This window comes from Mercenaria mercenaria, unplaced genomic scaffold, assembly GCF_021730395.1.
Source record: "Mercenaria mercenaria strain notata unplaced genomic scaffold, MADL_Memer_1 contig_2214, whole genome shotgun sequence".
Lineage (NCBI taxonomy): Eukaryota > Metazoa > Mollusca > Bivalvia > Venerida > Veneridae > Mercenaria > Mercenaria mercenaria.
In genome coordinates, this window is record NW_026460259.1 from 21,100 (window position 1) to 34,212 (window position 13,113).

The 13,113-nt window shown below is 33.9% G+C and overlaps 1 protein-coding gene across 1 annotated transcript; it reads right to left on the reverse strand.

The window, feature by feature from the left end:
- Positions 1–1,886: 1,886 nt before the first annotated feature.
- Positions 1,887–12,752, reverse strand: LOC128552259 (heat shock 70 kDa protein 12A-like). Its single transcript, XM_053533288.1, has 5 exons — positions 12,628–12,752; positions 9,725–10,107; positions 9,279–9,500; positions 8,671–8,827; positions 1,887–8,232 (listed from the first exon to the last, which is right to left on the reverse strand). Exons 2-5 carry the CDS (start codon positions 10,097–10,099, stop codon positions 7,148–7,150), a joined length of 1,839 nt encoding a protein of 612 aa, XP_053389263.1. The 5' UTR covers positions 10,100–10,107; positions 12,628–12,752; the 3' UTR covers positions 1,887–7,147.
- Positions 12,753–13,113: the final 361 nt, after the last annotated feature.

The window sequence follows — 13,113 nt, forward strand, 5'->3', positions numbered from 1 at the left end:
GACTCTGTCTTTGAATTTGTCGGAATTATTACCCTCTTTAATTAACATAGAATTGCAGGTAAAATTTGCATATAAGCAGGTTTCTCAAAAGCTACTCTTCCAAATGCGTTTACACAAACATATGACCTGATGTTGCAAGTAACATAACTTTTAACTTTTATTTTGTCACAATTATACCCACTTTTAACACAGTTTTGCGACAGTCATGAAAGCATTTTTCTCCGGGATTACTTAACCGAATGTTTTCAGAATTTCTCCATCATGAAATGACCTCACATTACAAGTTTCACAATGCTGGTTTACATTTTTACAAACTTTTGCCCCATTCATTTTTAAGTAAGAAAATTTTACAAAAACTTTTGTGTAAGGTTGTATCAGGTGTAAGGGCTTCGAAACGTCGGACGGACTGTCATCAGACAGCTCTAGTTAATTCTGTAATCTAGATAAAACTGACACACTTCAATGTGAGGAAGCAACCCAGCTGGCTTACGGGAGGTCGGCACCATGGTCCTACCCAGGGGCCCGCTTGTGATGAAATAATGCACCGAGGGGCACCTTGGGTCTTCCACCACCATCAAAGCTGGAATGTCGCCATATGACCTATAATTGTGTCGGTGCGACGTTAAACCCAACAAAAAACAACGACAAAACACTTTAAAACACTGCAGTATACATAAAGTTTGACTGTATTTTAATTGTATTCTTTAACACAAGCAAACGATTTACAGATTTTAAACAAGGTTGAAGGTAGATATTAATGGTATTTACTATTGATATGTTAAACAAATAAAACGTTACCCAATTTTTCGGGTATTTAAATAGAACAAGAGCTGTTTACCAGACATTTGATTTACAAACTACACCTACACCAAAAATGAAAATAATGCTAAATGTCATTAGAACTGATATAGAAGTTACTTTCATTTCGTGTTAGTTTTTCCATTAAAAAAGTACATTACCTTAACTACAGATTTAAAAGTCGACCAAAGTGACTATCGCATTCATAATGTGCATGATAAACATTGTTATTCACATTATTACTGATATCTAACACTAGAACACGGATGCACCCACATACTGTGCAATATTTCATAGGAAGGTTCTTCATCTTGGCAACTCTGAACCTTTTCCTTTAAGGAATATGAGGAGTTGAATACACAAGATTTCTTCACTATACCCTACATAGTGATTAACAAATGGCCATAACCCTGGTCAGAATGGTCACAACCCATCTTATATGGTCATATTCAGATAATGTTGAGCATCTGAGCAAATTTGAATCTATTCCTTCAAATAGTGTATGAGGAGTTAAACACACCGAATTTCTTCACTATGGTCAATTTTATGAAATTAAGAAAGGATCATAATTTTAGAAAAACTTAGCCACAGAAAAATCCATATCACGACCCTTCATCTGTGAACCTTCCAGTAGTGTTTGAGGAGTTGGACATATAAGATTTTTCTTTATAATTCTATATAGCAAAACTATCAAATTGCTATAACTGCGGTAAAAAATAGTCATTACGAAAGTTCCTTCTGCACATCAAGCTTGTTCATCTGTGAAAGTTCGAAGCAAATCAGGCTAATAGTGTGGGAGAATTTCGGGACGTACGGACGTACTGGCAACAGCAACCCTATATGCACCCCTCTAAATATGGGGCATAAAACTGTTTCATTATAAATAATGTACATCAAGATGTACTGTGTAAACGGCCTTAAATTGGCAGTAATTGTTTTGGTTTAAACAGTATTTTATTGACATAATTACATTTTTTTTTACAGTTCTACAAATGTACAAAAACATAAAGGACTGATTAGAAAGCTATAAGCCTTGTAAGAAACTTATATAAATATAAACAAGTAAAATTTTGATGCAGAGCATCAAGTCGCCGGAGAACAGAATTTATTATTAATAACAAACATTCATGGCACAGAGATTTTCGGATAGTTGAATTCTATAGTACATAGACTTAATTACTGTTCGGATTGCATTTGCACAGTCTAATCTCACAGGTAATTATGTACCTGGCCAGGGATGCAAAAATTGTTTATATTTAAAGCACTAAAATGCAAAGTTACTGAGATGGTTTGAATGTTGGGTGCATTTTGTTTATAAGTATGAGACTTTTTGCAAATATTTTTAGTTAGAAAAAAAAAAGAAAATGCTCCTGAAATGTCTTAACAACTGGTAAAAAGAGGCAAAAATATGAACATCTGCATAATTAAGACATAAATTATGTACGCTAGTATTTTTGAACATTGACAAATGAGACACCATTTAAGGTACAGAAAATTTATTACTTAAGCATCTACAAGCACATGTGTAGCTCAGGTGCAGACATTGCCCCCGACAGAAGCAGCCGCGAAGTATCATAGGTATAGAGTGTACCATCAAGTTCAAACGTGGATTGGCAATACAATAAACCCTCTGAAATGGGGCTAGTGTTCACTTGGTGACAAACTTATTCCATTTAAAACACATTTGTCCGCTGCACCAGAAAGGTTGCTTAACATCATTAAATGCAATTGTAAAATCAATTGTGATACAAAAAGATGTTCTTGTAGGAAACATGGACTTTCCTATTCTGTAGGATGTGGAGGATGTAGAGGCATCTGTTGTTCAAACAGTATGAAGGTTGACAGTGAAGAGTTCGAGCATGAAGATGTAGTTTAAGTACGCTGAACTGTTTAAAAATTATTAGCTGATACAGTTGTATTTACTTAAGTGAACGTTACTTTGCAACTATTGTAATCAAAAGAAAACGAGAACTAAATGTAGATCTAGGAATATTTTAACTTTGAGATTAAGATACAAATTGAATATGGATAATATTCCGACATACTAGGACTCCTACGTGTGTCCTGATATGACAGGCAGCGTCAGTATATTTAAATGCATTGTAATATTTATATAATTCATAATAGTTAATACATATGTATGTATTAATATATTTTTTGACAATGGAATGTTCAAATAAGAAATTGTATACATATTTTATCTAATTATTCTATAATACAGGCTAAGCAAGTTAGATTGTTGGACTGCTCTTGTGTTTTCGTCACAATCATACACTGTACATAATACATTTAAAAGCACATAGTAAAGAACACCAAAAATACTAAGGGGTTTCCTTTATGATTACAATAATTGCTTTTTGAACACCAGTTGCTGTTTGTAACATGATGAAGACAATACGAAAATAAATATTTTAACACTTCCCACTGTTAAGGAAACATCATATCATATGGCCCCTTTTGCTATGATGTGGTTCATCTAATAGTGATTTGTTATTTATTTAAGTACACATGCATACTTTTGTTTAGTCTTTTATACAGCAACCTGAAACTGTAACTGATGTGCTAGTTTTACTGGGCAAATAATTTAGTGCTCTTTGAGTTGCAGTGTAAATGCAAGTGGGTGGGGTATTTTGACCCCACTGGTATCAGATTTACTGGAGATACAATGTATTTCTTGTTGGAAAATATGTTATAGAAATATAGGAATAGCATAAGTATTATATAAAAATAATAAATTACACAAAAATGTTTATTTTTTCTTGCATGCTTATTATTTTGACAGTACAAGTGAGAATTTATGAGAATTGTTCAAGGAATAAAGGATAGCATTAAACATGGTGCATTTTCTGAGTTTCCAACATGAATTTTTAAGGACTTTTTTCTACAGTACTACAATGTCTAAAGATGGTAAGGAAATGAGGAAAGTTTTTGTTGGAATTTGTTTAAGGTAGGGCCTATATTTTTGATAGAATGACTTGCCTAACGGACATTGAGCGGTCACAAAAGCTCACCATGAGCCTTTGGCTCAGGTGAGTTAATGATCTTGAATAACATTTTCTGCTCTCTCAATATATAGAATCATGTCTGAGACTATATTTTAGAATATAAAGCAAGTTTACAATTAACATAGTTTCATGTGCATAAAGTATATACATGATTAGAATGTACACAAAAATAATAGTTTTCATGCTGTAATATTATAGCTAAGTGCACAGAATTAAAATCATGGTATGATTTTGTTTGATCTATAGATCTACATGGATGATATTCCCAAGTGAATAAAACCTATACGTAAATTTTATGCATAATGTAGTTAAACTACACAGGAACAACAACATTTAAAATATAAAGAAGGGGTGTAACGATACGCTAGTTTCGCGATACAATACATATCGTGATACAGACGCAGCGATACTGTACGTATCGCGATAAACAAAATGAAAAAGAAAAAAACAAAGTTCCTACACTTCATGCACTTGAAATTTTGTTTTAAAGTTAAAGAAACTGTTATAAATGATAACATTTGTTTAGTAGTTGTTTTACCGCAGATGTATAAAACTACCATATTTTCACAAAAGAAACAGTCTTTGCTCTCTTTCTATACCAACATGCCTACCATTCTCAATCATTAGTGTATGTGAATCACATGATCAGAATAATCTCTAAACCAAAGTTATATTTTGAAGACCATGAATAAATTTCATACCATGATAAGATATGAAATTTAAACATAGCCTAACATATGACTAATGAAAATTGTTGTAGTTGACAACAATTATAGATATCCTGTAATTACAAACACTAAGGAAAATAAGAATTCTCAGTTTCTTGAAGTGTTCCAAATAATCAGAAGGTGATTGTGATTGAAATCTATAGTTTTAGGAAAATTATATGTTGCAATATAAAAGGCTATATTTTATATTTACAGCAAAAGTTGCTTCAGTATTATCCCATATTATTCATAAATTTGTTTTGGTTTAGAGATTATTTTGATCATGTGATTCCCCATAGAGCTATCATAATGTAAAAACATGTTATAGTATTTTCTAACATATCTGTCTAGAGGCAAAGTCACAGCTCTAAGCCAATATTTGATACAAAGTTTAGCAGCAATAAATTGCATCGGATATCTTTCACAATCGTCCATAACTGCAGCATCACACACTCGAAGAGGGGCTGACATAAATCGTTTAAAGAAATATGTTTGAACTTTTTCAGTATGTTCCATACGGTGAAGTCGCCATATCTCGGATCCATATAACAAATCGGTACAATTTTTACATCAAACAATTTGAAAAAAAAAACACACATACATGTCTTGGCATTGGCATTATGTGATTTAAATAGGTGATATTAAAACCCTTTTAGCTTTCACAGCCATGCTCTCTGACATTTTAAACAATGATAATTTACTCGTGAACAGTCCAGCATAGTTGAAGCCATTTGCCACTTCAAGTCTGTCACCCTTATAAAACCATTTGTCCATCATTTTCATAAACCGATATTTTAGATTTTTGGACTTTGAGAGTCAGTTTCCCCTCTCTGCTATAGTTACATAGTACATCAAGCTTTCTCTGTAAACCGTTAACAGTATCTGAGGTTAGAGCTTCATCATCAGCAAACATAAGCAAGAAAATTTCAACAATGTCAGGAGCTAACTGTATACCATATGTATTACTTTGTGCAAAAACATCATATACTTGTAATTCATTTATAAACAGAGAAAATAGGATCGGACTTAGATTACATCCCTGTCTTAAGCCAATAGGGCAATCAAATATTTCACTATGAATAGTACCATGCCTTAACAGATTTATAAATACCTTTTACTGCGTTTAACAAATTACCCTGGACCCCATAACGCAAAGGAGCATGCAGTGTACAGTTTTACTCTTTTGACACTGGCTTTTTTGAAATCTATAAATTCTACGTACAATTTTCTGCGCTTCTTACATAAGTATTTTTTAACAATAGAGTAAAGAATAAAACCATTATCAATCGTAGAATAACCTGACCTGAAGCCACCTTGAGCTTCCGTGATTTTACTAAACATATTAGCATAAAAAGTTAAACGTTTATTTAAAATACTAACATAAATTTTGCTTAAAATATCTAATAATGCTATTCCTCTGTAATTATCCGGATTATTCAGAAAACCTTTTTTATGTACATGTGTAAGAACTGCAAGAGACCACTTGTCAGGAAAAACTCCGTCAACAAAAATTCTATTGTAAAATTTACATAAATACGGAAACAAAATATCAACAGTGTAAATATTATGCTCCGGTATTCAATTCCCTAAACAAGCTTTTCCCTTTAGAATTCTTTAACTGCATTCAATATTTCATCATCGGTTATAGGATTATGTAGTAAAATACTTTCTTATTCAGTCATATTTTCTATATTTTGAATTTCTTCCTTCAGGGTCATCTTCTTTTTGATGATACTCATCTTCGATATCACTCGGCTGGAAAACGTTTTTAAAATGTTCTTACCAGTCTGATGTAGCTATGTTGTTTATATATTTATGTTTTTGCTGTGAACAATTTACTTTTTTCCAAAAGTGTTTTTGATCATGCACACTTTCAGATATTGAATTTAACACTCGTCTGTTATATTCTCGTTCTTTCATTTTGGGCATATGGTTAAACTTTTTAACAGTTAAATAAGTGTGAAGGTCACTGTGTAAACTTTCTTAATGTTCTATTTCTGTTTAGCCCCATCTGTTTACAACTGCTATCAAACAATTTACGATGATTAATTTTGTGCTTTCGCTTCAAAACGAACTTTTTTACTTCTTTAGAACATTCTAAGATTTAATTTTCAGATATGTTAATAGTTACATTTACATCTGCCGAGGGGTTATGAATATGGTACTTATATCTGCCGAATGGATATAAATATGGTTTTCCATATATTTACAGTCACCATTGGAAATACTATTCCGTATGTTCTCTCTAAATGTCAATTCAGCTCATTCTTTACCTTAAGAAAATTCGTAAAGAAATAAGGAAAAAATATAAGCAAAGTGACACCTGAATTGGGACATTTTCTCCGTGTGTACGGTTTCAGAACGTCGCGTGGCCACCCTGATTTTCATAGTAAAAATGAAAAGAAAAAGTAAATGTGCTTCTAATCATACATCTGCGGATGTAGCAAAATCACTTTTCAAACTGTTAGGATGCAGCCAAAACCAAATTTCTATTAGTATATAAATGTCTTCAGCGTAAGTTGCTTCGTTTAGAGAACTGTTAAATAATGTCAAAGTGATTGAACTCCACATTTTGAATGCATAAAATTGTAAACGTCAGAAATATATAAATATTTCTTTTTTCCCACTGGCTAACTTTTATAAAAAGTCAAAGTAAGCTTTAAACTTTGTATTTTTCATGTCTGTTTCTTGTGTACCTCGCCACATTTCTTCGGATTGTTTAGGCTCGGCTTCTACAGTTAACTCGGTTTTCCCAAACATCATCGACACTACTACAGTGGTCTTTTTCTCACTGCCCGGGATGTTAACAATCACTTTTCCCAAATATTCTGAACCCTCCTCATCAGTAAATTTAGGATCTTTCTTCTCAGACGCGAATATTTTCAACAACATCTCCTTTTGATTAGCCTTGAGCGTGATATGTTTACCTGTACGTGGTTCATTCACATTGATTAGTTCTCCCTCATGTATATACTTCTTGAATACATCCCGACAGCGGCTTGTCCCGTCGACGGTTACACGGTGGTCTTCTGGGTGAATGGCTGGATCGAAGGGCGGCGATATGTTGATGCCATACGTGTATTTGGAAACACGAGACTTGACTCCTGGTTCGTAGCCAAAATTAACAGCGCCTTTGACAACAGTTAACCCTGCGTCTTCTGGTACGACTATCCTGACTTTAGGAAAAGCGGTTTTGATCGCGTGTTGCATCATCTCCGATTCCGAGAAACCACCGACCATCAGGAAGATGGAAGTTCCAGCAACATCAGGCTTTTGAAGAAGTACTTTAATATGGTTGACTATTTTGTCGGCACATGGTTGGAAGAGACCTTTAAAGATGTCTGCGTTTAATCGCATCTTGTCAACATCCCAAGTTATTTGACCAGCATAACGAGACTCTTCAATTGCATCTTCGATTTCCTCCTTCATCATTTTTAAGTATAACATCCCAATTCTACTTGGAACTTTGATAGTTATTTTACCACTGGATTTTGGCGTGATGACACGCTTTTTTGTTTCCAGTTCCCTTTGTAAGCTAAGGAAATCTGCTGTATGTTCTTCACGGAACTTTTGGAAAACAGGTGCTCCTATGATACGGATCAATAACTGATAAAACTCTTCGTCAACCTGTGTCCCACCCCAGGCTCCTCCACTGGCTTTGTGTATTTCTCTCAATCCTCCGTCTCGCTGTCTCTCGTGTACGGTTATATCTGCTGTACCTCCTGACAAAAGAAAGGAAACTGGATGAAAAGCAATGAAAAATAATTTACACCAGAGAACCAAATAAACAGAATATCTCGTCAAACTAACATAGTAGACATGTAATTCATGTTTTGAATTATTAAACCAGGATGCTCTATCTGTAGACACTGACACATTTCAACACATTTTCTGAAAAACAAAAAAAAACAAAAACAAAAAGCATTCACTAAAACTAATGCATACAGAGATTTAGCATTATTATTTTTGGTCAGTATAAACCGTGTGCGACCTTTCATGTTAAAGCACATTAAGCTTTCTTGAGATATCTGTATCGTTAAAGCTGAGATTTAACAATTATTTTATCAGAAACTGTTAATGAAATAATTGTTAAATCTCTGAAACTCAGAAACTGTTAATGAGTTCTCTTTGTCAATTAGATTTTAAACGAGACAACCTACCTCCCAAATCGATGACCATGTACTTAGTTCCAGGCGCTGCCAAAGAAAATGTTGCACCTTTAGAAGATTTAAAGTCGTCTTTGTGAGTAACTATGCAATTCAGTGCCGCGGCTTCTGGTTCCAAAGCTATTGACAGCTGGTCACCATCTATGTCCGCCTGCATTATATAAAACACTAATAAAAACTACTCCAGCAATATACATAAAATCGAAGCGTTATTGTGTTGTCGTAAGCTCTCTTAAAAAACCAATGGTAGGCTAAGTTTCCCACAAGTGGAAACTGTCAAAGTGTTAAGATAAGAATACACGTGAATACCTACTTGCATTAATACTGATACAATGCAAAACCAATAAAATGATATAATGCATTTCTATAAAACTGATGTGATATTTCGTTTCATGTATATATAGTTAAATTTACATCAAATATACCACAAAAAGAAAATTTCTGACTAAATGCCCAGTGTGAAGTAAGCATGCCTATTGGACAAACATTCCTTGCGCGTAACATTACATATACTGATAGGGTACATACAAAATTATTATTAGACAAAGACACATTAAGCACATATACCTTGATTACCAACATCATTAGTTTACATGCGATACCTTATATGCTGCCTCTCTCATAAATTGTTTAGCAGAATCTGTCCAAATAGCCGGGACTGTTAAGATCCAGTGTATATCTTTATTCTCAAACCCTGTACCTCTAGTTTCGAGCATATCTAATAGATGTTGTTTCAGATATTTTATAGCTGCTCCGAAAACATCCTTTGCTTTCATTTTTCGTCCTTTCACGTCTTCAATTTCTGTTTCTCTATGAAGCTTTAACTAAACAAAAATAACAATAATACATACTTATACGCACTACTCTTATTAGTGACATATTATATAGACATTTATCTTAATAGTTTTGTTACAAAGACGCATTTATGACAAATGTTTTATACTCAACATTAGCAGACGCAAAAAAGCTTGACGAAGGCATTCGTCATCGCCTCGGTTATAAAAATATATATAATATCGTATTTCTTGAACACATTTATAGACAATACCTTTTCCTTATCATGAAGTCTCATCTTGAATTGCCTGAAAAGGTACCAGTTCTGGTGCTTTTTATCTAATGCTAGCTCTGAGTAGTAGTCCTCTGCCTCAAATCCAAAGCTATGAAATTTCTTCTTCGAATCAAATAGTACAGCAGTTGGTGCTTTTAGAGAAAGTAACGACATGGATCCAGCTACCCATTTTTGATTAATTATGATTTTGGAGTTGTCAATCTCGTATTCTCGCTTTAAAGAGTATGCATAACCGCTGTACGTTGTTCCGAAATCGATGGCAGCTACCAAGAACTTGTCATGTTTACTGGTCTTTGTCTCGAATGCTTCATCGCCAATTACTTGAAGCTGTGCTTGTCCCGCTATGTCGGACATAACTATACCTTTATAAAAATATCATAGAACGACTTGAATTTAAGATACTAATGTGTCTCCCTGTAATGATCTGACTTAGTCTTACTTAGTGGCTTTCAAACATTTACTACAGGATATTGATCGTATACAATTCTTCCTGTGTATCAGGGACCTCTTTACGGTTAACACGTTCGGCGGTTCTTTCCTACACAGAAATGACCGTACCCCGGTCTATATCCGGCTTCATCCTCGGAAAAACAAAAAAAAACAAAACAAAAACAACAGAAAATCAATTAATAGTGTCTTCTTGTGCACACTGTACATGCAGATCGCTGTCATATGTGATTGTAAAAAGAATTTAGATGTAATTTATGTTTCTAACAATGCGATAATATTAAAATGGTTGCAGTACTATCGAGAGTTATGTCAAAGTCCCAAATGAACTAGATCGATTGGATAAATGAAATTGTTTATTTCTTAAGATTGGGAGATAGATGTATTTTAAACACCCATCTCATGTATTGAGATTGGCAGATCCTTTTTTGTAACAAGGACTAAACAATAATGAGATATTAGTAGGGATTTGACTGATATCTCAATTACGTTAAAGGCATAGCTTTAACTATTAAAATAACATTTCTTTCTTTAAAAAAGTGCTCTATCCCTAACTCTCTCAAACTTTAAGAGATATCTTTTAAAATTTAGCAGATGTTTTGTATGCGAACGAACTAGCTAAGGAGGGATATCACAATTTAATGAAGTGCATTTGTATTTTCATGTAAGAAAATGAAAAAAATTCTATACTGCAGTTAATTTGGATGAGAAAATTCAATTTGAAAAGGATCATTTTCAGGGGCTACGGACATTACAGGGCTACGGACAGCAAATGTTAGCCCATTACCATTAAATGAGTATCATTTTGGAGCAAAAGGTCTGATATTTTATACCCTCTGTTGATATGAAACAGAAAAAAAACAACAACAAAAAACAACTAATTGTGTGATCATGTTATACTACATGGTTGATCTTACTGAATTTCCTTGTATTCATCTTCTAACTTTGGAACATCATCCTGCAGTATTTTCAAATGACCCTAAAGTTGAATTGAAAGTGGTTCTATATTACTCATATACAGTAATTTAATTAATAAAATGAATGAAGTTTATGAACTGCAGTTGATTCGGAGAAGAAAATCTGTTTCAAAAGTAGATCATTTCAAAGGGCTACGGACAGCAAATACTGGCCCGTATCTTTTAAACTACAATCATTTTTGTGAAACTGTAGACAGTAAACATATGATTATGTTATGCTAGATGTGTGTTTATGCTTTACTTAAAAATAGTGGTGTAGTGATAGTAGGTTTATAGGCCACTTCCAACAGCCTTGCTGTTGGGTTAACCTTTTAGCGACGTTGTTAGAGTGTCCGCCTACAGATCTCGAGGTCCGGGGTTCGAGCCCCAGTAGGGACCTAGGTATTTTCTCTCCCGGGGTTTACTTTTATGGTGTCAGAAGTGTTTGACGGACTCATGCGGTGTGCATTGAGTGTCATTCTGGAGAGCTGGTAAGCTCTGAAAAGTAAAGGGGGAGAAGTGTAGTGATAGTAGGTTTAGAGGCCACTTATAATTGCCTTGCTGTTGGGTTAATCCTTAGCGACGTGGTTTCCGCCTACGGATCACAAGGTCCGGGGTTCGAGCCCCAGTAGGGACCTTGGTATTTTCTCACCCAGGGTTTACTTTCGGAGCTACGGACACTACAAAAATTGCCACTTTTAAACACAGCAGGTATCCAACATACTCACAGAAGTTCATATGCCGACTTTGAAACACTCGACAATAACATGTGTACATACTACAGTAATTAAAGTATGATTTGCAGGATTTTAGTTGAAAATTAAATGGCCTATGTAATAACCCAGAAAAAGATAAAAATATAACGAGGGTATATACTCACAGTTTCCACTACAACTTTTATATTAAGAAGCCAAACTTGATTTCGAAAAGAGTGTTGAGTACTTTAGTGTCATGCATACTAGATCACATACTTTAACTGCTTACTTTTTATTGTTGTAAGTATATTTTCTCCATACCAAAATACTGAATTTTATTTTGCACCAGCATATTTGACCTTTCTCTGTTTGTTTTTCGTAAACACTAATAATGAAACCTACAAAGTGTTATATATCTGTGGAAAGGTTTTCATTTGAACTTTAACATGCCATTATCAGTATAACTGTATTTTCAAGCATATTTCAGTAAATGAGGCATAACACTACACTCACTGAAAATCCCTACCCGGCTCAAATCGTTTTCAGTGTCATCCTTTTTCAGTTTAAATATGCATTGGAAGCCATTTTATAGCCAGATTTGTGTTTATTTTTTGGGCTGTTATTCCCGTTATTTCTGGAGTTAAGTGTTGCTAACGAGACTTAGGCCTATTTAATCGTTCAACATAGAAAACGAAAGAAGAAATTAACATAGGCCTAAACACGAACTGCTGAGCAAAAGACGACAAAAGGCCGATTATATGAAATAATAAAAAAATTAACTCACCTTGATCACTGTTCTACATAACTACAAACAAATAGATCTGTCATAAAATAAAACGTTTATTGTTATCTCTCTCTCTCAGGTCGAATTACCTTAGGTCTGAGAGGTACTCCGAAGGAAAATAATTTATCATTAATGTCCAACTCATTTGTTATAAGTACGTATATACGTTTTAATTTCTGGTATTCATAAATTAGTATCGGCAATGTTTTCTTTAATATTCTAACCGTAGTAGATGTCTAACATTTCTTTTTTTTTCTGTATAAAATAACTGAAACCTTATGTTACCGGTTACTCTACTAACTTATTAACCACCCCTTGTTAATGAAAGCTTCCTGGTCAATGCGGGTGCTCAGTAGACGTACACAGATTTCTGAATTTCTGAAGTAAGTTCTGAAATACCAAGATGCACGTGACAATAGATAAGTTGGATTTTAAATATTTTAGTCGTATTTCATTTGATATTGATGGCAAAAATTAGAAATTCAT